The following is a 23822-nucleotide window of genomic DNA, read 5'->3' on the forward strand; positions in this document are numbered from 1 at the left end:
CTATTTTAAATGGGCCGGCTATACAATTCAATAGTTTGATATATATTTTTTATCCCCTTATCTTACCCAAAATGGTAAAACATTATTTAGGTAAATGCATTTTCTGGATCCGTTCAAGAGGATTTCTGGAGTCTGGTGATGAAGGTGTGATGAAGGGCTTCTGTTTTGTGCATGCAACAGTCTTGGTCCGTTGTACTGAACTTGTTTCTAATTAATTATTCAATATAAGTACGCCAATAATACAACGAATCACTAACAGTATGCATGCAACTGCATCTATTTCATGTTCACATGGTTAACGTTGTAATTACCAAACGATTTGCATGTGGAACTCATGAGGTCGACAGTCTGTAGACCGCTGAACCAAGTCGGAACCAATTGATGCATGGGGTTTTCGGAAGACGTTCAGTGCAGCGGAAGTTTAGACGGTTGCTCGGGGTGAACGGATTGAGCACTGACAGCATCGCACAAATCACCAAACAATTTTCTCCCCTAAACTAACCCAGTTTCCCCTTCCCTGACCCATGGCTTCTAATTCCAACATAGACATTGAGGGTGCTACCCAGCATCTTCGGGACATCCTCAAACTTGACCGCCCAGTGATCAGCGCCGGTAAGGTGGCAGAATGAAAAGCGCTACGCGTTCTAGGCCGCGTAAGCTAATAAGATGCTAGCTAGCTGGCTACATTGCTAGCCTTTGGTTAGGGTTCTGCATTGGTTTAACAACGACTTGCTAACGCTACAACAGTTAGCGGTAGCATGAGAACATTAGCCGCCTCCTCATTTGATGTGAACAAGATGCCTGGACACTAAAGAAACTATATTTCAAAGTAGTTGAATACAGAGATAGATAACGGGGTGGCCCAAAGTAGCGTGTAAGCGGCTGACAAGGTTTCATAGATTAATTGCCATGCAGGCAGCCAGGTGAAGTTACTTAACCGTAGCACTTAATGTTATACGTGTTAAACCGAAACTACGTCGGGCGTTGAGGAACTTCTTTGCTAGTGAAATACATTTTTAATAGTTGTGTAGGATGAATGCAATATGCTATTTTTAGCTAAGTTATATATATTTTCTTTACAATCTAACGCTTGTTGCATTAGGGCTCATACTCAAGCCGCCGAGTGTGTCTGATACATCGATGCATTTCATTGTTCATTAAAAACATTATAGTATCAACAATTGTGCAATTTTCTCCAGATTAACGAACCTTCAACTGTACATAAATTGTTAAAAATTGCGTATCAACGTCAATATGAAATAATTACTTTCCAAGGAAAAAAACGGCTTTAACACAGCGTTGTTATAGGCGTCCATTACTCCTTGCTCTTGGATGTTGTAACGTTATTTGGAAGAGTTGAAGGAATGTTTTGAACTGTCCCATTTAACAGATATTGTAAACCGTTCTGCAAAGAAAAACTAGTAAAGAAGTGGGAGTGTGACTTTGGACATCAAAAATGTTAGAATGTTCTATTCGTTTTTGACATAACAGATCTGAAACCTAATAAACACACTCACATTTATATAATTGCTATTCTGACTTTGACTTTGGGTATATTTTTCCCTCTCAGATGTTGCATCGGTTGACGGCCCAAGAAAGACATCTTTCAATGGGGATCTGAATGGACTGCTGGGAGCAGCATGTCTTCTAGGAAGTGGAGACCGGTCAACCATGGATGACAATATTGGACCCTGTGCAGCTGACGGCAACAATGCTCGAGAGACTCAGATAATGTAAGGAGTTTTATTAATGTTGACACCCAATTTCTTAAGTCAGATAAATCCTACACGGGAAGTAAGCGATGTTCACATCAACAGGATAAGTTGAGGAATACATCTGCGCATACTTGGGTTTTGAAGACCTTTGTACCACTAGCATTGCCTTCAATTAAATACCAAAACTCATGCTTAATAACTTGTAAATACTATTTACTATTATAAATTTACTATAATAGTAAATATACGAGCTGTATGCTATTATATCTGGAACCGAAGATTTGCCGTTCTTTTCGTGACGTCTGCCTGCCTAGGCACTGAGACATCACAACCAAGAGGCGCTGGCGTGAATCTAGACATGTTGAGCTCTGTCTGGGCAGCAGCTTAATTCAGCATTCGAGAGAATGCTGAGTTCTTCGGAAACGTATAGTTTAACGCCATAGTGTTTGTGGATGGTGAAGTTCCGTCTGAGCAGTGGTTAATTTAATGTCTGCGCCCGAGCGAGGGTTAGGCTTCCCGGACACCTTAAGTTTATCGCTACGATGCGTGGCACATTTCATATGCAACATCGCTAATTATGATGCTCAACAACAACGACAGTATTAAAGAAGTAACACAAAGTTGGCGTTGATGGTAACCATGGGGTTTACACGCCCCTCTCGTTCCTAAAACTCAACACAAGCTTTTTTTAATTGTTCAAATTCCAGCTGAAACAGTGGGTTCATTGGCTCTTTAAGATCTAGATCTGGCAAGGTCTAGACTGTGTTGATTTGAATCCTTGTGTTGCATACAGTCACATCAATCAATCAATACATACAAACAAACAAACTTTTAAATTGCCAAACAGCTGCTCTAGATTGAAATGAAAAGACTCCAGATAGCCTTTTTTGCTGTTGAGACAAATAAACCTATGTTTACTCATTGACTTCTTAAAAATATTTTTCTCTGTCATTATTAATATTGGATGGAGTTCCTCTATCTTAAGCCTCTGTATCATATTTTATGTGGTTATTGTAATTCGTAGCACGCTATTTTTGCTACCAAGTTGCATCTTTGCATAATCCTTTGAAAAAATAAAAGGTACCATAGGCCCCGTTTACACTAGCACGCGTGCGGGTAAAAACGACAAAATATTTTATCGGAAGTGCCTTTCGTTTAAACGGTGACAGTGTTTTTGGGGCTTAAAAACGCAAAAATCTGAATCCACCCTCCGGAGTGGAAAACTTGAATACTCTCCGCCGTAGCGTTTCCGTCTACACTGCCAAGACGCAAAACTCTGCTCACATCTGCTCACGTCGCGTACGCGTTTACGTCACATACATGCGCCAGTACAGGGAACTAAACAAACATGTTGGATTATATCCATGCGTCAGACTGTCAAGCTGCTCTTGCAGCTCTAATAAACTCACAGGAGTCTTTCCACGAATTGTACAGGATATGTACAGATAGTATTACTGAACAGAGAAGGATCTGTAATTATGTTTTGGTTTTGCAGTGCAGATAAGAGAAGAAGGAAGATTCTACGCATGCGCTCAGACATGGCAGTGTTGTGTGATGGTGTATCACAGCACCACCTAGCTGCCTGGCATGCATACCCAATCGAATTGCACACACTTTTGCGTCACCGTATGCATGCAGATTTCCTCCCCGAAAACGCTTGTCTAAACGCGGAATAAAAAGTGAAGACGCAACGCCACTTTTGCGTCTTCTGTTCAGACCGTCATCATGTAAACGTAGCCATAGGCTCAAAAACACGAAGTCTGAAGTATTTAGTGTCAGAATGGGCGGATGCCTTCACCGTCCTCCAATTGACCCATTGTTTTAAAAGTTGGATATTTACAAAACTAAATTATTTTTGTTGGAAAAGCAGTAGTGAGTGATATCAAGCTAATATGAAGATTTTAATAGGGTCAAAAATTGGAAGGACTAGGGTCGCAAAATGTTTTGAATAATAAAGACAGAAGAAATCCTAAGAACAACAATAGTTGCCTAAATAAGAAACATGATTACAATAGTGTGACTTGCTTTGCAAAAACACTCATAACAAGGAGCACAAACGTCTCAAAGGTGATCTTTATCAGCCTGAATAGCATCAAAACACATTAAGTTAGAGACATAGCAATTTGTAATAAATTAAGATGTCCATGATTAATTAAAACAGCTGTAATCTGTAAATTAAACGATATTTGCTCATTATATTTGCACAAGAATCAATTCTGCAATCTGCACTGAGACAAGACTATTGACATTTTAAAGGGGCTCATGTATATCTATGTTTTAATTTGAATATATTTGTATTGCGTCTTTGTTTCTACTTAAGCTGCCTGTCTGGTGATGATGGGTCCACTTGCATCTCATTTGTCTCCAACAATGTGGAGATTGTGGCTAGCCGAGATTCTAGCATCGACAGCAAGGCTCGGGGAAGCAACAAGGTAAGACGGATACTGCAATTACTAGGACTGTACCTGACTTAGATTTGTCTAGGTTGACACCCAATATGCTAGTTAAAAATAAATAAATAAAATTAGAGATAAAAAATAGAGAAAATTAGACATCCTCTTAGAGCTTCCTGCTCGTAAATGTCCAGGCCAGGCTTTCTATGAGCTTTCTTGTATCCCCCCTAGTTAAAATAAATGTACTTTTTCCTTCTTCTTGGGTCCCCAGCTGAAAATGTATTTCTAAATAGCAATCATGCTGTTATCAGCAACTGTGAAAAATTTTGATCTCTGCGGATCATTGCATACTAGCCGAATGTAATCCAGCCGGTTTATAAACATTTTTCCGATTTAAAGTTCGTCTGACTGTTTTGTGTAAGATTGTTATGCAAGGGCCAACTTTTCTTGGCATATCATTTTGCTTTTTTGTTTTTCTATCTCATTCTATCATATTTCAGGTTCTCATTTGAACCTGAAATGTATCAGAGTGAAGAATTTTACTTAAATAATTTTGCTTTTTATTCAATGGTTATAAGGCATAAACATTTTTTATGCATGATTGTTCAACTGGGCTAATTCAAGTTGACTCGGGGCTCTGAAAATGATAATTATATTTTAATTTGAGTAAACCGCCCTACTAAGAATATTCCACCCTCCTGCATTTACATAAAACTTGGGACTTAAGTCCAAGTAAATTCTCCCCTCAAACAGACCAAAGTCTGTTTTCCTCAGTTTCCTCAGAGTCCACACACAATTCCTGCTTCGATTCCTGCAACAATTCCACAGCACTTTTATATGACAAGGACTTATTGTATTAACCTTAAAGCTCAACGTTGGCCAGGATTTCATTAATACAGTCTTCTGTTGGAGTCTTGATTTGAATTGTTTATTACTGATTTCTGCAGGTGAAGATCCAGCCAGTTGCCAAATACGATTGGGAGCACAAGTATTTCTATGGAAACCTGATCGCTGTCTCAAACTCCTTTCTGGCGTATGCCATCAGAGGTGAGATTACCCAAGAGTAACATGTATGTGCAACATTCTAGTTATGTCTGAAGCCGCAGCTCAACATTTTCAACCTGGTTTGCATGTTTAGGTTAGAATAGATGGCTAGCAAAGTACTTCAATACCACATTGCTACTAGCTACAGAGAGGGTATATTGTCAATTTCTCTTGTCTCGCTATCATAGTATGCACACAGCTAGAAGACTTGTTTTGTAGGTGATCAGATTTTGCTAGATAAGTCACATATTTTAGCCTACCACCTTATCTACCTTCTAGTTTTGTTTAACAACAGAATTTGTCGACCATCCATAATTATACATGCATTTACAATCTGGAATGTATGCTCAGATGATAGTTGGCTGTGTTGCAAATTAAATGTAGGTTAAATAAGAACTGTATTCTTATGTATTGTAATTACTTTGCGGTGTTCAGATCTTGGATATAATGTAACTTGAAACAAGTGGTATCTCTCTCTGTCATAATTGCCTGAGTTTCAACCTTTCCTCAAAATGTTCTGTTTTTTTTGTCCTTTTCCAGGAGCCAACAACCATGCAATGATCCGCGTGCTGAGCCTGGGATCCAGCGATCGCTCCCTGCTTAAAGGCTTCACCGGGGCTGTGACGGACCTGGGGTTCGCCCACCTCGACTCCCCTCTCCTAGGCTGTGTGGATGAGGCTGGCAACCTCGTGATCTGGCAGCTCACCTGCACCAGCGGCAAAATACTGTATCCCTTCATGGTGAAAAGTTACATTACTTGAAGTAAAACAATTTAACATGGGAGTTATCAAATCCTTTTATCCATGAACGTATAGGGTTCAGTAGAGTAACACATTTACTTTTATTTAGCTTCCTATAGAAGACAAATGTATGGAGTCAAATGGTACTGTAGCTAACCGACCGAGGTTAGCTAATAGCCTGTTTACGTAAATGATGCACCCATTTAATGTGAGTTTATAAAGGGACTCTTTGCCTGTTCCATGGTCATGGTTTATTTTATTCCGAGGTTGTTACAAAGGTTTTATTATGTAGTCTGAACATCCCACTGACCGTACGGTTGGCTGTTGTAGGCGCCTCTTCCCCCTGTCCCTAAGCTTCCTTAACCCACGCCCAACCCGCAGTGATCAAGTGGTGGTCCACATTAGGAGGCCAGACGACACCCCCCTTAACTCCCACCGTCGCCTCATCTGGTGCCCCTTCATCCTGGAGGACAACGAGGAGAACCAGGAGGACACCAACCAGACACTGGCCCTTCTACACGAAGACAGGGTCAGAGTTCATTGTCTTTCACAACCCTTTCCATGTTAATACAGTCCCTACTCATCTTTTGCCTCTCTGAGAATAAGTTATGAATGGATCCTGTCCTGTCCCTCCAGGCTGAGGTGTGGGACCTCGATGTGTTGCGTGCCAACAACGCCAGCTGGCCTGTGGACGACTCGGAACTAAAGGATGGCCTCATCGTTGTCAAGGGACACACTGAGGTAGAATAAAGGCTGCGCTCCTCCCTAGAGCCTCCTCCCTGTGATATTTCTTATATTTCCTGTTTATCCCTACATTCGTGGTACGTAAAATTATTATAATTAATAATAATTACTTAATTACCTTTCTGTGTTGCATCTAACGCTTCTATTATTTAGAAAATCATGATTTTTAATTAGATTAATTCATGGAATTGAAACCAAATCTCAGCTGTGTAAATTTATTTTCTCGTTTGTGTTCCTCCAGCGCGTCAGCGAAGGGGCCCTGTCCCCTGACGGTACTGTGCTGGCCACAGCCAGCCACGACGGCTATGTCAAGTTCTGGCAGATCTACATAGAGGGTGGGCAAAACCAACCCAGGTAGGCGAGAACACAACCCAAAACCCCACCATTTGACTTAATATTTGTCATTAAATATTAAGGTCAAAGGGTGATCGCCCCACCACTTGTCCCTGTTAGCTGTTTAATGCTCTGTTTGTTGGAACTCCATGTCCCACAGGTGTCTCCACGAGTGGCTGCCTCACAGCGGCCGGCCCGTCTCCTGCCTGCTCTTCTGCGACAACCACAAGAAGCAGGACCCGGAGTGAGGACCCGCCTCTGTGGAGATGTTCCACCCTTGGTCCTTGTTCCAGCGCCTCTCTAACTTCTCTCAAACGTCTTTCCTCTCTGCAGTGTACCGTTTTGGCGGTTCCTGATAACGGGCGCGGATCAGAACCAGGAGCTGAAGATGTGGTGCACGGTGTCCTGGACCTGCTTACAGACCATTAGGTAGTTGCTCCCCCTGGCCTTTTGTCTGCGCTCACCCGTTACTATAGGGGTTTCCTGTGAAACCTTTTGATAGTTTTATATTCCTGAAAGTATTTGACATGAACCTGGTTCTATATCTATAACACTGATATATTGGTTATTTATGCTTCATTTCCTGTGTGACTGTTTTGCAGGTTTTCCCCTGACCCGTTTAACTCCACGGTTATGCCAAGCCTGAAAGCCAGTCTGGACCTGTCGGCCAGTTTTCTCATTCTCACAGACGTTCAGAGGAAGGTCAGTCAGACGCTGTTGATTGTGCCCCCATGAACCCTTAATTTGTACACCTCTTTGTGTGCCCTCTCTTCTATCAAAACTAGTATTAAAGGAGAATTCCCCTTGCCTCAAAGTGATCGTAAGGCAACCTTATAAAGTGTTTCCCTTAAAACCTTTTGTCATACCAAAATTAACCTCAACAGAGGGGGCACATGGGATGACACATTGAGCGATCTGCTTCGGTCAGAATACGGCAGCCGGCGGTCTGCAATTTATATTGGTTTGTTCAATTGGTATAACAAGAAGTAAATATGAACTTTGCAAAACATAGCGCATCAACATAATAGAGCTTCTTCTATAATCCCATTCGAATTTCATTCCTTATTATTTTTTATATTTTAATTATATTCGGATTGTTAATGCTCAAAATGTGCCCATAATTAAGACTTAATTTGTACTTTTATACTGCATACAAACGCAAACCTTCTGCCCACTAGAGGGCGTACTACCAATAAGCATTTCTTACTTGCAAAGTAAATATTAGGCACTCAAGGATATTATATTAATGCCAATTCTCGACTGCTTTAATATAACGAGCCGTGTTGTGTGTGGTTATGGAGAACACTGACTCAAGACTCGCGGTGAAAGATCCTTCTCCATTGAACGTGATTGTTGGTTGTGATTGCACAATAATTAATTTGATGGTCGTGTAATTATCGGAATCTGTTGTATGTATTTATCATTCATCTCATTGGCGGTCGGCGCTATAAATCAATGTTTACTTGCAGTGTGGTGGGTGAAGATAGGTTGTTTTTGATAACTTGAAGGTATGCAGTTGTATCGCAACAGATTTGTTTTGGATACGAGCCTTCTATGAAAAGGGTCATAGTCTAGTTTAGTTATTGAACAGGATAACCCATGTTTCCAAAACACACCCACTTATCAGGATCCCTTTCAATATTGTTATTGCAGATATTTTTTTAATGCTGTTATTATTTACTGCATTTCCTTTTTGGCAGCGGCCCTCATTGGCATTGGCCGGTCCGCCACAATTATAAGGGGAACACTGGAATAGCAAGCTATCAGAATATAGCTGTGTGTTTAGTACAAGTATTCACCCTGTTCTTGTAGGCAAAACATTTAGATACAATTAGAGAAACCCACAACCAAATTCATATTGGGCACTGATGTGAATGTTGGAGAGTGTCCTTCCTCCCTCATCCTAGCGGGGGTGTTTTCACCAAGCCACCGCGTGCATCCCTCCCCTCCACCAGGTGCTGTATGTGATGGAGCTCCACCAGGACCAGGAGAAGGGCCGGGCCAGCTTCACGGCCGTGTCAGAGTTCCTGCTCACTCACCCCGTGCTGAGCTTCGGGGTGCATGACGTCACACCGAGCCGGCAGAGACACACCGAGGTCCTCCCGGCAGAGGAGGAGAGCGAGAGCATGACCACTGGTACGCGCGCTCTAACACGCTCAGTCAATACCTTGAAGTGAACAGGGATCAATGTTCACGCATTGTCCTGCCGTTTAGCTGTACCCAATTCCTTAACCAGAATCCATGTTCAACGTGTGACTAAATGAATCGGTTGCGTTATGTTCATTTGTATTTTTTGTTTCCTAGAGGGTAACCAGGGAACCACAGAATCCAAGTCTGGGATTCAGATAAAGCTCTTTTGTGTTCACACCAAGTGAGTCATTTCTAATGAGTTAACCAAATGTGAAGGTCAAACCTTCTGCAAAAAAGAATTTAATACAAAGAATCCGTCCTACCATTCAACTTTCTAATGTTTTCCAAATTTGTACAGGTCTTTACAGGACGTCCAGATCTGGTTCCAACCAAGGATGGGTTCTAACCCAGCCCTCTTCTTGCCCCATTCTGAATCCAACGATGGTTTTGGTAAGTTGTGTTTGAGACACTTTTACATTATGTTTTTTTTTTTTTTTTTTCATTATGTTTATGAGGTGATATTAGACTGTCTATTCCGCATTAAGGGTTGAAATCTATCAATGGGAACATTGCAGTCGATTTTGGACTTTGGAGGAAGAGTTATAAATCAGAGCCCTACTTACGCCTCTCACCGGCTCGTAGATGGAGAGTGCAGTACGACTCAGTAAGAGTCGTACTGCTCTCTCGGTACAAGTCTAATCCCAGCTTCTACCACTCTGCCCCCTGCAGGATCCTCAGACCACTTGACTGACCAGAGCTCAGACAAGGACTCGAGCAGTGGCTCAGAAAGTGACCTGAGGAAGATTCAATCGCTCCCGGCTCCCACCGACTTCCTGTCCATGTCAGATGCAGCTAACGTGGCCATGCCCAAGTTAATGACCCCTGATGCCTTCATGACCCCCAGCACTTCGGTAGGAACAACCTGCAGTAACCTAAAGAAGAAGGATGCCATTTCCTCTATATTTATCCCAATTCCTCTGCTTTATTTATTTTTTGAAAACCTGGGAAAACGGGTGTATATATTATTGACAAAAAAATTGCAATTATTTTCATTGCATTGCTCCCACAACCCTCTGATTCTGCCGGTGTCCATCTCAAGGCAGCATAACTGACTGTTGTCTCCACCAGGTCCCGGCCTCGCCTGGGAGCAGTGCTAGCAGCCTCACTATTGTGACTGCCATCAGCAGCAACTCAGACTCTACAAGCAGGCAAGTCCTTCATAATTAGTGTTGATAAGCAAAAATGGTAACTCAAATCTGGAAAGACGACGAAATCGAATGAGATGTTTAGTCTGTATTAAAATTTTCACTTGAAGGATGCTTATCAAACGTGTCGTCTTTTGACATAAGAAAATCAAGATGTCCCTAATGGCTGGGAGGGCATCAAGTGCCAATTTTAGGCCAACCTATAGCTGTGGCTGCTTGATAGAAGAAAGTATTCCTGCCCACTCATGCCCACCACTCAGGTTTTTCTGCTATAACGGTGGGTCATCCATTAAGAGCTTGAGGTTTTCTTGGTTCTGCAGAGCTCTAGACGATGTGGGTCAGAGCCCCATTAGAACGGAGAACAACAACAACACCAGCAGCAGCCTGGCCCTTTCCACCTCCACTGGAAGCCCAAGGGCTTCCTCCATCCTGCTCCCTGGACTGGAGAGCCTGCCGGTAGGATGGCTCCCTACTCTCACATTTGTGGTTCATCACCCCCTAATGGGACAGCGTTCTTGGGTTGATTAAAACCATGCGATGCGCAGCCTCCGTTACTAACAAGAAAACTAGTCCCATGAGTGGATCAATCCCCTGAATAAGCCCCCCCCCGGTCTCCCCTCAGATCCTGGCGGGCGTCAGCGGGCCCCTCTCTCTGGACGGGGCCCAGGTCCTCGACGCCCACCTCCTGCCCCACCAGGCCTCTCCGACCAGAGCCCGTTCCCCCGACGTCATCTCCTCGGCCTCCACCGCCATGTCCCAGGACATGCCCGAAATCGCCTCCCAGACCCTGCCCCTTCAGCGCGGCCTGGTCTCCATCCCAGAGCCCCTGCCCATGGCCGACAGCATGGCCTCCGCTGCCAACGCGCTGCACCTCCTGACCTCGCCCCGCGGACCCAGCATCAACAGGTGAGGAGTCACTGCTGATGTGTTGCCTCGGCTCGGGAGTCCTGCCGGATGTAACTAATAGTTTGGACCTCGACACACAGCCTGTTGCCGCTGGAGCGCGGCGGCGGAGCAGCCTCTGTGGGCGGGGCCGTAGAGGGGGAAACCCTTCTCAGCATCACCCCCTCTCTGCTGGAGAACGCCTTGTCCCAAGAGAATGCGGGGGCGGGCGGCGGCTCGTCAGACGGCAGTGTGAGTCACACACCCTGGCCCGCAGCCCCTGATATCACCCGGGAAACCAGGAACAACCTGAGGGACAACGGACTGGGCGACTGGTGAGTGTGTATAGACGCACACACAACCAAGGTGTTATCAGAGGAACACAAATGGGTAGAGGTGTGTTCAGACACGTGGCAATGCTCTGGCTCAGTGCTTTCCGTCTCTACTCGCCTAGTTCCAGAGAAGAGCTGAAGGACCGGCACATGAACTCCCCCTACCATAGACGCCCCTATCAGCTGACACAGAATGACAGCCAGGACGCCAGTGCTGAGCAGAGGTACACCCCCTTCCCTCAGTCTGGTCTGGTCGTAGCATGTCCGATATAGCATCACAGACAGTCCATGATAGGAGGACATGTAGTGTGGTGTTATCAGCCACACTACCTACATGGGAAGCTATTGTTACTAGTTCTGCCTGGATGCAATTGCTTGCATTTGTTCAGGTTTATTTTACTTTAGTTAAGTTCATTTGTACATGTACAAAAAGGCAGTAGCCCTAATGAGAAGAGATGCATTGTACCCGATTATAGCATTTTGCTGAGGGTCCATGTCCAAAAGTGAATGGTCATTACTAGGGCTGAATCACCCATAGAGAATCTTGTTTGACCAGCTCTTGGTCGATGGGGAAAAATCTTCAAGTCTCTGCACCAATAGGGAAGTTTGCAGTACAGGAATAAACAAGCCCAATGAATCGTGGCTATGGTGGTGCAACATGCAAAGCATGTAATGTGCTCCTTCTGCATGCAATGCATACAATGTTTTCCTCTGTAGTTCCTCTAAAACTACAGTATTTGCTCTATCAACGTGGTTGGTGGAAAACTACCTGGACCAGGTGATTCTAACGACTCGGCTGGTCTCCCCGGGGCCCTGGGCTCGGTCCGTCCCACGCTGTCCATGCAGGGACTAACTAGCCCCACAGTCCTCCATCTGTCCATGCAGGGACCAACTAGCCCCACAGTCCTCCACCTGTCCATGCAGGGACCAACTAGCCCTAAAGTCTTCCACCTGGCCTCACGGTTTGCATCTCTTTTCCCTGCCAGTGACCATGACGACGAGGTGGCCAGCCTGGCCTCCTCCTCGGGGAACTGCGGCGGCGCTCGCTCGTCCCACAGGCTCCCCGCGAAGGAGTGGAAGACCTCCCCGCGGGGCTCCCCCAAACTCAAGAGGAAGATCAAGAAGGATGAAGGGTCCGTACTGCAGCTCAGGATGATGCGTCGTTTGCTCAACGATGATGGTGTTCTTGGCTGTTGATTGAAATACTCTCTGGTGTGTCGCCCTACAGGGAGTCTTGCCAGTCCAGGCCGGTCAAGATGGACCCTGGTCAGGTATGTGCTTCCATCTGATCTTTTGCTTGGCATGTGTGGGATAGTTCAATAGCCTCACGCGCATTCTGTCAAATGTTATTCCCAATACACTAAGATATAAATTATTCTCTCCCGATTTCTTCGCCCCAACTAAGTATTGTATCTCTACATCGGGCAACTCAATATCCACCACATGTTTGAAACTTGACGACTTGAAGTAACATCTTTACTGTGCAGATATGAGGTGGCATACCATGAATAAATATTGGACTAGGAGATAAATCTATTGATCATTCAAGCTTAGACTTACAATAGTGACACCTCTTTTGTTTTCTCTACGAAAATAATCAATTCTTCAGGGTTGCAAAGTATAGAATGATTCAATATTAGAATGCCATACACATCCACTCAGTCATTTGTGTGTCATGAGGATCACTCAAACTTTCTAAACTGCTGACTAGTTCAGAGGATAGGCGCCGTCAAGGTAGAAGGGGGATTTCCATTTCAAAGTGTCCCTTATGTCTCTGTTTCTGCAGATGAATGCCGAGCTGCAGGAGGAGTTGCTGCTTCTGCTGCGTAGCCAACAGAGGGAGATAGCGGACCTGCGTGGACACATGGACAACATGCAGAGCTCCGTCACTGCCCACGTGGAGCACGTCATGGCCGTTCACCAAGAACAAGAGCGTATCTTTCATACTATTACCAAAATATATAAATAAAACGTTAAGGTGGAAGAGACCTTCATACGTCAATGGCACTGGATCAAATATGTCCTTGGAGCGTCAATCCCACAAGCAAATCTTTCATGTATGATTTTCAGTGATCCATCTCTTTGTCAGGCCACTTTGCTATATTTTCCTCATCAAACGCAAAATATCCTTGCTCTCTTCAAGAGCCAAGAGTTTAATATTGTTTTCTCCAAGTTCTCCTAATGTATATATATTGCCGGGGCACTAGTCCCATTGTGTATTATGCAGCACTGCATATGCTAAAGGGCGTGTTGCCGTGCCAACACAAGCTGTCCAGTGGGCGGTGATGATCCTTGACTGTGTGGCCGCAGAACGCAGGCTGGATCGCATGCTGGCAGAGAGCCAGGGCCGCCAGGAGCAGCTCAACCAGCAGCTCAGCCACGCCCTCAGCTCCTCCCTGACCAATAGAATGGACCGGGTGCTGAGGGAGGAGATGAAGAAGACCGTCCCGCCGAGTAAGAGATCACACCACAGCACCACTCAACGTCCTTTATTTCAATCATTACAAAGTGCTTAATTATTCACATGTATTGTTTTATTTATTGTGTCCTAATCATTAAATCCGTTTTTCACTTTTGTAGTTTTCCGTGGGGATGCATGCAAAATAAACATCCACTTATGCAATTTGGCATGTTCAGCATCTTGTTTTTTTGAAGCTGTCCGTCGTCTGTTAAACAGATATTTAAATTTAGCATGCGTTACATCGGGGAGATTGGCACAACATTCATTCCTTGTTTTTGTTGTTTTTCTATGAATAGTTGTGTTAGTTGTTCTGGTCGTGCTCCTTTCTCTCCAGCCATCTCCAAGAGTCTGGAGCCTGTGACAAGCCAGCTGAGCAGCACTGTGGCTGCCAAGCTGAGTGCCGTGGAGGCCACCTTGAAAGAAAACCTCATCAAGGTGGTCAAGTCAAAGGTGTGTGTGTTTGAGAACTGTCAAAACACTTTTCATGCTTCATGATTTGCAAGACTTGTTCCTTGCACGACACTGTAAACTCACAGGAATTCCTCCTGGTTTCCAGAACACAACAGACGCGATTGGACGGGCAGCGACTGAAGCACTGCAGGGCACCATCCAGACGGCCTATAAAGAAGCCTTCCAGACGATTGTGTTGCCTGTGTTCGACAGGGGCTGTCAGTCAATGTTCCAACAGATCAACGAAAGCTTCAAACAGGGGACCCAAGAGTGTATGTTCCTCCACTGTTATTTCAACCTTTTCCCCCTATTTTAAGAAAGACGCTATGCCATTGCTTTCATTTTAAAAATACCATTTGGTATTCAGTAGATGCCCCTAATCAGCCAAAAAGTTGGACCCTTTCATTTCTTTTGATATTCACGGCCATTGCCATAGTGCTGGACTAGCGTGAGTAGTACACGCTGCCTGTCGAGTGTCTTCACACCAACAGCCTTGTTGGGGTGATTTGCAGGTTGTAAAGGGGGCAAGCCTCATGCAGGAAATAATGCGTCATGCCCAACCGTTTAGTGTCTTGTGAGGCGTACCTCATGTGACCAAATGAAAGTCTTCTAGGTACTCTGCCTCCAAGCCCAGGTGATGTAAATGAGGAAACAGACAAGCCTGTGCTGAGCCCTTTCCAACCCATAATTTATAAAACATGTTGATGACGGCCGCAGGGGAGCGAGCAAGGCCATTTCTCTTTTAGAAAATTCCTCCCTTTTAGAGGTCTCGCTCGTTGCAAAAGAGCGACCTTAAAAAAACACCTCTGTGCTTGAGTTCAGGGTTTGTTTATCGGAGTTGTATAAAAGGCCCATGTCCTTTGAAAACACTCTTCAATACAATTTTTGATTGGGTTTTAGATTGTGGCGTGTATGACCGCAGATGCTTATTCCAATGACCTAGATGTCTAGTTGCCCAGGGTCAATGGTCTCCGGGCAACCTCCATCCTTGTTTTATAAAGTCGTGCCCCTTAACAGCTTGTCACAAGTGTTGAACCGTGTACGTCTTTATGGTTAATCCCACTTGGTGCTCAGTTTAGACGTGTGCAAGGGTTTTTGTGAGAGCCTGAGGGGGAAGACGACATATTCCAGTTTAACAATTCCACTTGCTTTGAATCGAGACATCATTGTTTTTGCAATGCAACTTTTTTGTTTTGATGTGACGTGGTGAATTGTGTGTTGATCTGCTGTGTTTCCTCTCTCAGACATCCAACAGTTAGAAGCTCATCTTAAGAGCAGGAAACAGAGAGAGCAGGAGGTACGAGACCCAGTGATTGGCCAGCTCCAGCAAATGATTGAGAATATCCAGAGCAACAACGACCAGCTGGCCAATAACGTCACAGCCAGTGTCCGGACAGAGGTCCAGCACCAACTCCAGATGATGGTAGCAAAGTAGGTATCACCACCGCAAATTTGAATAGCACCATCAGTGGTCAGTCTTCCATGTTGTTGGATGTTTTTCTGATTTCTATAATATAAATTTGGGTTTTGAGAATACCAGTGTTTGGATTATTATATTTATTGAAATGGGAAAATGTATCTTGATATAAAACAAGGAGATATGTAATATACCAGGTTAAGCAACTGGCTATTTTCCCCTGCTAGTACCTAGGCAGGTCTGTAAAATATGCTACCACAGAAGTCTATAAAATACAAACGCAATCTTCCCTACACCTAGACCGATCCCCCCCCCCCCGCTGCCCCAACCCACTTTTTTTCGGGGCCGTTCATTATTGTTATTTTTGCATTAGTGTTTGGAGAAACTAAATGCACCCTTCATAGGATCAAGTCTTATTGAACTGAAGCCTTAGACTTATATAAAGGCACCGCCTGGTAATGTGGAGCCCATTGGAGAATCAGCCCCTTGCCGTGGACTACAGTCCTTACCGCCACTGCTGGCCAGCTGCAGCTCTATTGCACCGCTGTGTAATTGGTTGAGGTGCGGAAACATGCAGCGCTTAACCCTTGGGGTAATGGCATCAATTTGATCCAGTCCCTTGATCCCATTACAATTATTTTCCATGGCCTCTGAGGTGGTATAGATTTGTTAGGAAGTGGACCACAGATCGAGTATTGCACAAACTAGCTTTCTACTAAAAGTTGAACATCTTAAAGACAAAGACGACGCCTCATTACGGCAAAGTGAAATTAATCCAAGTGGGCTAAAATTGCTTCCATTAAATGCGGTGCTCGCCCTCTGACATACCCCTCTGCCAGCCCCTGGGGGTTCTCCTTCTGCCTGCTCACGTGCGACCCCCCCCTCCCAGTCTGCAGGAGTCCCTGCTGACCCAGGTGCAGCGGATCGTTAAAGGGGAGGTGAGCCAGGCCATGAAGGAGCAGCAGGCGGTGGTCACCTCCAGCATCATGCAGGCCATGCGGTCCGCGGCCAGCACGCCCGTCCCCACGGCGCACCTGGACTACCAGACGCAGCAGGGCAACATACTGCAGCTCCTGCAGCAGGGCCAGCTCAACCAGGCCTTCCAGCAGGTAGCCCCAAAAACAACATTGATATACATTGATACCCCCATGAAACATGATGACTGTACATACATGGATGCGTGCATACATACGTTTTAACATCTCTGGGTGTTTCCCTAAATAAGGCAGATAAGTCACTTTGTTCCGGGTGACCCTGGTCTTGGCATGGCTCTTTTGCTCATCGATCTAGAATGTCAACTTGCTGTTTGTCTGGCTCATGTTCTACATGTTGCCTGAAGCCATCTTTGTCGTCCTCCACCACACCTCCCCTTGTTCTGGCATTGACCCAAAAAGTGTGGTGGTATTAACGGTGTCATCTCTCGCCACAGGCTCTGTCGGCGACGGATCTGAACCTGGTGCTCTACGTGTGCGAGACCATAGACTCCCAGCAGGTGTTTGGACAGCACCCCTGTCCCCTCAGCCAGCCTGTGCTGCTTTCGCTGATCCAACAGCTCTCCTCTAACTTAACAACACGCTCCGAGCTCAAGATCAGGTGGGTGGAATATTTATGTTCTTTTACCATCCCTATTGTCCAAAGCCATCCTCGACACATCCATGTGTCCATGCCGCTAAAGGTCAGGCTTCAGAGCGTAAAGAGAGGGAGCCGCAAAGAGCAGATAACTTACAAGTATTTTGATAAGCAATACATTTATTGATAATTTCTTTGATTAATCGACCACAAAAAAATTAACGGTTTGATTTTATCCAAATTAACAATAGTATCACAAATAACATTCAACAGACCTGCATCTATGATGAACTACATGTGCGGAAGATACATGCTAATGGACCAGTTCTGTATAAGTAATAAGTGAATAATACATACAACACAAGGCTCTGCAACATCAAATAGATTTGCTCACGAATCATTAAATTGCCCTGATTGTAATAAGTGGTTTACTCCACCGGGTGTCAATTAGTTCTTAGAGTGACGTAGCAAGCTCTGCAACACTGCGTGCAATAACTCGGACCCAACAAATAGATAATTGTGGTTGGAAAATGTTTTAATACAATTTCCTCAATCTGTTGTGGCAGCCCTTCATTATACAAGATCCACTAAAACACCTTTTGCCCTTTAGGGAATATGAATTATTAGTATAGTTATGTACATTCTGAAATCAACCTTTACTTCCACATCCCTATTCTTTCTCTCGCTGCCACCATCCTAGCAGTCTTCTCACAGAGCTGATCTTAAACATTACCTTTGCTCTAGCTGCTAACTGTTAACCCTGCCCACCCTGCCGGAGCCCCCAGCGGGTGGCTACTTGGTGAGCTTTGTGACTCTGCCAAAGCAATGACACTATCGCCCTTTCTAATGTCAAATTGTCACTGGCCACTCTATTGATTATAAATCAACCTTTGATCTGTCTCAATGATTTGATCCCTTATAAGTCCTGGCCACCCACTCATCTTTCAGCATTTGCCCGATCTAAATCCATGTCTATAACTCGTTATCCATCTCTCTTCTGTTATGTCTCCAGTCTTTCCCTGCATCTCTGCAGCCCTTGTCTTTAGTCTTATTAGTCTTCTAATTTGGTTTGGACAGTCGGCACACCTCTTTCCAGGTCTGCCTTAGGCCGGGGAGATCACCTGTCTGGGTTTGTACTGCATCTGCATACCACATCTAAGTTTGGCCCTCGGGTGCCACTCTGCACCATCTGGAGAAAAAATATGAACTCTCAGCTGCTGCCGACTCATAAACCGCAGTATGAATGACTACTAAACAAGAACCAACGGCAGTTGTTGACCAAGAATGAAGATGGAGGGCTTTACGTGCAGGGATTTGCACTGCCATCCATCATTGTTGGCTGCAGATCTTTGTACATGATTTTTGAAGAACATGAAACCCGATCATAGTTCATTTGGAGATATGTATAATCTTTTTCAAAATACCAAGCACTAAGGAAGCCCTTTAACGGGTTTTGATGGAACAGTTTACAAAGCTTGGCTTTGACAACAAGGTTTTGACCAGACCACTGGGGAATGAGCTCTGTCAATCAACCATGTGTTCTAGAGACGGACCACAGCTAGCTCAGAAGTCCAATAAGCTAATAACTTCCTATTTGAGTCGGTCGTTGGCATGTCGCCCACCACCTTGAACAGGCTGATCTGAAACTCGTTTTTTCCTCCCTGCAACTAAAAGGCCCATTGAGACACGGCTCTCATCCACGGGGACAAACTTCAACTTCGCCGCTAGCCGGGGGAGTTGGTATTCCCACTCGGCCTTGAGTAGGAGAGAACGCTGTTCTGAAGGGGTTTTGTTCTGGAGCCTTTAATGTGCAGGATGTGAACCCCTGTTCTAAAGGGTATAGGTTCTGGAGCCTATGCTGTGAACCCCTGTTCTAAAGGGTCTAGGTTCTGGAGACTATGCTGTGAACCCCTGTTCTAAAGGGTATAGGTTCGGGAGCCTATGTTGTGAACCCCTGTTCTAAAGGGTATAGGTTCGGGAGCCTATGTTGTGAACCCCTGTTCTAAAGGGTATAGGTTCGGGAGCCTATGTTGTGAACCCCTGTTCTAAAGGGTATAGGTTCGGGAGCCTATGCTGTGAGCCCCTGTTCTAAAGGTTATAGGTTCTGGCGCCTATGCTGTGAACCCCTGTTCTAAAGGGTATAGGTTCTGGATTCAATGCTGTGAACCCCTGTTCTAAAGGGTATGGGTTCTGGAACCTATGCTGTGCAGGATGGGAACCCAAACGTGTGGAGTGGTTCCCCCCTGTCTGTACCAGTGCTGCCTTCACCTAAGGAGTTTAAAGCAGCAGAGCTCATTGGTCGTCATTTCTGCCATCCATCAGGACCTGCACACTTCAGCTTTATGGGAGGGCAGGGAGATGGGATTTGAGTGAGGTCAAGCTGAATCGCACACTGTTTGAAACAAACAGAGCACAAGCGAACCGAACGTCCTCCACAAAAGAGCTGTAAACTAAAGACTTATGTTCACTTATTTTGACCAAACCAATTCCTTGACTAATATTGGAACGGCCCCAGGCGGCTGCGTCGAGCTGCGGCAGACAGTCAAGGTGTTTTGCCTAGGGATCGACCGATACCGATTTTCTTGAGCCGATTTCTTTTTTTTTTTTTTTTTTTTTTTTTTTTTAAAGGAACATTTATTGAACTTCAATAAAAAACAATATTTAACAAATAGTAAAAACAGGTGAAGTAGAACAAGTAAGAACAAGTAGATGAACAATATTTACCAAATATTAAAAACAGGTGAGGTAGAACAAGTTAAAAAAAAAAATAGGCGAAAATCAGCCGCGTATCGGCCGATACCGATACACGTAAAAACCGCGAATATCGGTAACCGACCGATATATCGGTCGATCCCTAGTTTTGCCAGACGGAATAACTGTATAGCGCTTTCTCTTTTTTAAATTCTCGTTTACTTGATTATCCAGAGTACTCAAGGATCTCTCAGGTTTTGTTTCCTATAGTGGCTTTCACATAGATCATAAACATAATACACAATATGTATGCAGCTCTTGGATGAAAATGTATACAACTCTGTGGTTTTACATCCCGCTGCATGGGTCGTAGATGGACAGTTTTCAGTAGTGCTGTGCTGAACCACCAGATAATGTATACAACAAAAATATATACTAGTTGGGCTGATTGTATATGTACTCTGCCTCTAATGTATTCTGCCTCTGTACTTACTGTATATGTACTCTGCCTCTGTACTGTACTCTGCCTCTGTACTGTACACACACACGTACTCTGCCTCTAATGTGTATGTACTCTGCCTCTGGACTGTACTCTGCCTCTGTACTGTACTTTGCCTCTGTACTGTACTCTGCCTCTGTACTGTATATGTACTCTGCCTCTAATGTGTATGTACTCTGCCTCTGTACTGGACTCTGCCTCTGTACTGGACTCTGCCTCTGTACTGTACTCTGCCTCTGTACTGTACTCTGCCTCTGTATACGTTTCCTCATTAATCATGGCCTGCTTGCTCTCTGCCCCCAGCTACCTGGAGGATGCGGTAATGAACCTGGACCGCGGGGACCCTCTGACCAGGGACCACATGTCGGCTGTGTTAGCCCAGGTCCTACCCAAGCTGTACGCCTTCCTGCAGCACGACCCCCACAGCCCGCACAGCAAGAGGGCGCGGCGCCTCCAGATGATGCTGCAGGGCCTGGTCAACCACTAGCGTCCCGGATCAGGGGGGAGCCTCGGGGGCGGGGGGGGGGCGATCAGACGGCTCCGTTTCCTCTGCTGTCTCTGTTGACACTAAGGAAGAAGAAGACAAGACTGGGATCTTTCAAGTTTTCAGGGCGCGTTCACGGCCCTTGCCCACCAGTTTTCCCGCCCGTTGAGCCAGGTTAGCACTGGAAGGATGTGTTGGAGGAAGTCGTTCCTTCCGTCGCTCTAATTCGTCTCTCTCTCCCCAAGCCAGTCCACCCCCACAGAACTATCCCCAGTTACTTTAACTTTTAATGTTCCTCTTTTCTGTATAATCAAGCAGATTGTGACAGGGAAAGATTTATTTCCGCTGATTTCTGTTCTCACGGTATCAAAGGGGTTTGTTGTTGATCGTCCCTGCATGTTACTTCCACTTAGTATCTGCAAGACACTTTGATATGCATCCTTTACTACCCGTTTCTGCCTGAAAAACCAGACTGATGAAAAAAAAAAATCAAAGGTAGCCTCCCTTGTTTCTATAAAGTTAGGGCCTTAAGCTCTTTGCGTCGATGAGAAGTTTTTGGTGGGTACTAGCTGGTGGCACAGTTTGTCCATGCTCCTTCCCATGTCATGGATGTGTATGGTAGAACGCCGATATAACGATATAATTATCCTCAGTTTTGTCCATACAGTTGTTTATCAACAGTCGATCAACAAATGTGTCACACCTTAGATCACTTTTTTTTTTATCTAGAGAAAACGATCCTGACTGCTGTGTGGAATCGTCTTATTGGTCGGTGCGCTTACATTTTCCAGCAGCAGCTTGAGATCAGTCATTTGGTAATTCATATTAGAAAGTAAGAAAACGGCTGTTGGCAACAGATAAGATCGCAACACCAGGATAAAAAAATATTCATTTTGATGTTGGTTTTATTAATTGCCACATGCTCTTTAACAGCTTTTCGAAGCCAGATGTTTATTTTTTTATTTGTGAAAGGGCCCCTCATTTCCATATTTTTTTTCCCTGGTAATTTAAATGACTCCCTTCAGCTAGTCTTTAATTGGAAAGGCATCACACTGTGATTGGTGATATGCTCTTAGGGACATCATTGAAAATTACTTGCAACTTCTGTTGGAGTTATGAAAGTAATACATTTTCAAAAGGGCTGGCGTCCAAATGTACAGAATACCCATTTGGCGATTCCCCTCGTTACCCGTCTACTTTGTCTCATTTTGAACGCCTTTTTATATATCTGTAGTCTGAACACCTGTATGCTTGCATATAGAAAATGTCCTAGTCATTATTGCTTGGAAGATGCTTGCCATATTACTTTTCGATCCTCGTTTTCTTTTGGTTTTACCCAGCAATGTTCATAGACCCGTACGTACAAATCCTTCATCTGGGCTCTAGAGGGCAGCACTTGGCCTGAAGACACTTCCATTCTGCAGGCCATGGGTCTTCAGCATCCATCAAGCATTTAGAACTCCTTTTTTGTGGTGTCGACAGTTCTCGAGAAATGACATGTAGCCTGGATACACCTATCATCGTTGCTGGGTCGTTAGTATGGTTTGCAGATTGTAAAGTACTCAACAGATGCATTACATGGGCGCTCTGTTTGGAAAGCTTGGTTGAGTTTGTCAAGTGCCTTACTGTACTACTCGAGATGGTCTGAACGTGTACACATTTGGACTTTTTCAGACCCAGATAGCGCTGCAGTGGATTAGACGTTGGTAGGGTCGTTACCTTGTAGTGGCGTCAGGTGGTGGGGAAAGAACAGCCTCTGATGGCATGAAGTGGGGAACGTATGCATGCATGTATGCATGTCTCCTGGGAGCCGCGCAGGCAATTGCACCATATTTGCTAACTTTTCAATTTCAACGTTTCTAGAAAGATTGTCTATTTCAGATTGGCTCAAAGTTCGGATTAGTTTACCTCTGTATATATATTTGAGTTTTGGAGAGATTCTACTGTCTTGGTTGAAGGCCTATACCGTTGTGGCCTGTTTTCAAACAGATTATGGTATGTCTGCCTGTGTGTTCAACCCTTTGGTCCCTGACTCCCTGGTACGCCATGAGTCCTGTCGTTGTTAGCTGAGGATTGGTGTTGCTTTACCTCCCCAATGAGCGGCATGTTGTGCCCAGGTGTTCCAGCAGGCGTTCTATATCTGTGGAGTGAAGGTGGTTTAATGACCCTGGCCCCTGCGTGGGGGAGCCTCATGCTGCATCTCCTCCAGTAAAATCCATCATTTGTTTTATTTTCTTACAAAGGTTGTGAATTGGAAGGACATAATAAAGGTGTCCATGGTCAAGCAGTCCTCTAACGATCCATCTTTTATTGTACCAAATTAGAAAATATTTCATGGTCTGTTATGTCCTCGAGCCAGTGTCTCCAGGTTTCCATCTGCCCTCTGTGTTCGAGGAGAGGAGGAGTGCAGGTATAGCTCAGTTTATACACGGTTTGAGTTCTGTATTCTCTGCTACTGGACTACAGAAAACAACTGAAAATCATTCGTTTTCAGATGAAGAAACCAGAGTTTCAGCTAGAAAGCTTTGCACATAACGCTACACTATATTTTCCTCGATTAGTTTGATGATAAAGAAATTGTTAAATATCCGTTTTTTTTCGGTGTATGACAGACTTGTTTATTCCCCAAATGCTTGGTGGATTATGTTGTAAATTTTAGTTACTTTTACCCTATACGTTTTTTGAAATAATAAAAACATGTTCAATTTCTTCGTTGTCCCTCTATTGTATCAT

The 23822-nt window shown here is 44.6% G+C and overlaps 1 protein-coding gene across 4 annotated transcripts; it reads left to right on the top strand.

Moving 5' to 3' along the window:
• The first annotated feature begins 105 nt into the window (after nucleotides 1-105).
• Nucleotides 106-23798, top strand: edc4 (enhancer of mRNA decapping 4). 4 transcript variants are annotated; one of them, XM_060060904.1, is made up of 30 exons: nucleotides 106-612; nucleotides 1571-1733; nucleotides 4036-4147; nucleotides 5056-5155; nucleotides 5693-5879; nucleotides 6274-6421; nucleotides 6529-6633; nucleotides 6878-6990; nucleotides 7121-7213; nucleotides 7303-7398; nucleotides 7572-7671; nucleotides 8925-9105; nucleotides 9274-9340; nucleotides 9458-9549; nucleotides 9829-10010; nucleotides 10228-10307; nucleotides 10625-10760; nucleotides 10927-11210; nucleotides 11291-11521; nucleotides 11641-11742; nucleotides 12505-12651; nucleotides 12747-12789; nucleotides 13305-13452; nucleotides 13829-13972; nucleotides 14314-14429; nucleotides 14536-14701; nucleotides 15674-15860; nucleotides 16736-16955; nucleotides 17276-17439; nucleotides 20909-23798. In XM_060060904.1, exons 1-30 carry the CDS (start codon nucleotides 525-527, stop codon nucleotides 21090-21092), a joined length of 4179 nt encoding a protein of 1392 aa, XP_059916887.1. In that variant the 5' UTR covers nucleotides 106-524; the 3' UTR covers nucleotides 21093-23798. The 4 variants fall into 4 exon arrangements, with proteins under 4 accessions (XP_059916887.1, XP_059916888.1, XP_059916886.1 ...); XM_060060905.1 differs by having other exon boundaries at nucleotides 7130-7213; XM_060060903.1 differs by having other exon boundaries at nucleotides 6878-6989; nucleotides 7111-7213.
• The last annotated feature ends 24 nt before the right edge of the window (nucleotides 23799-23822 follow it).

This window comes from Gadus macrocephalus, chromosome 9 (genome assembly GCF_031168955.1).
Source record: "Gadus macrocephalus chromosome 9, ASM3116895v1".
Taxonomy (NCBI): domain Eukaryota; kingdom Metazoa; phylum Chordata; class Actinopteri; order Gadiformes; family Gadidae; genus Gadus; species Gadus macrocephalus.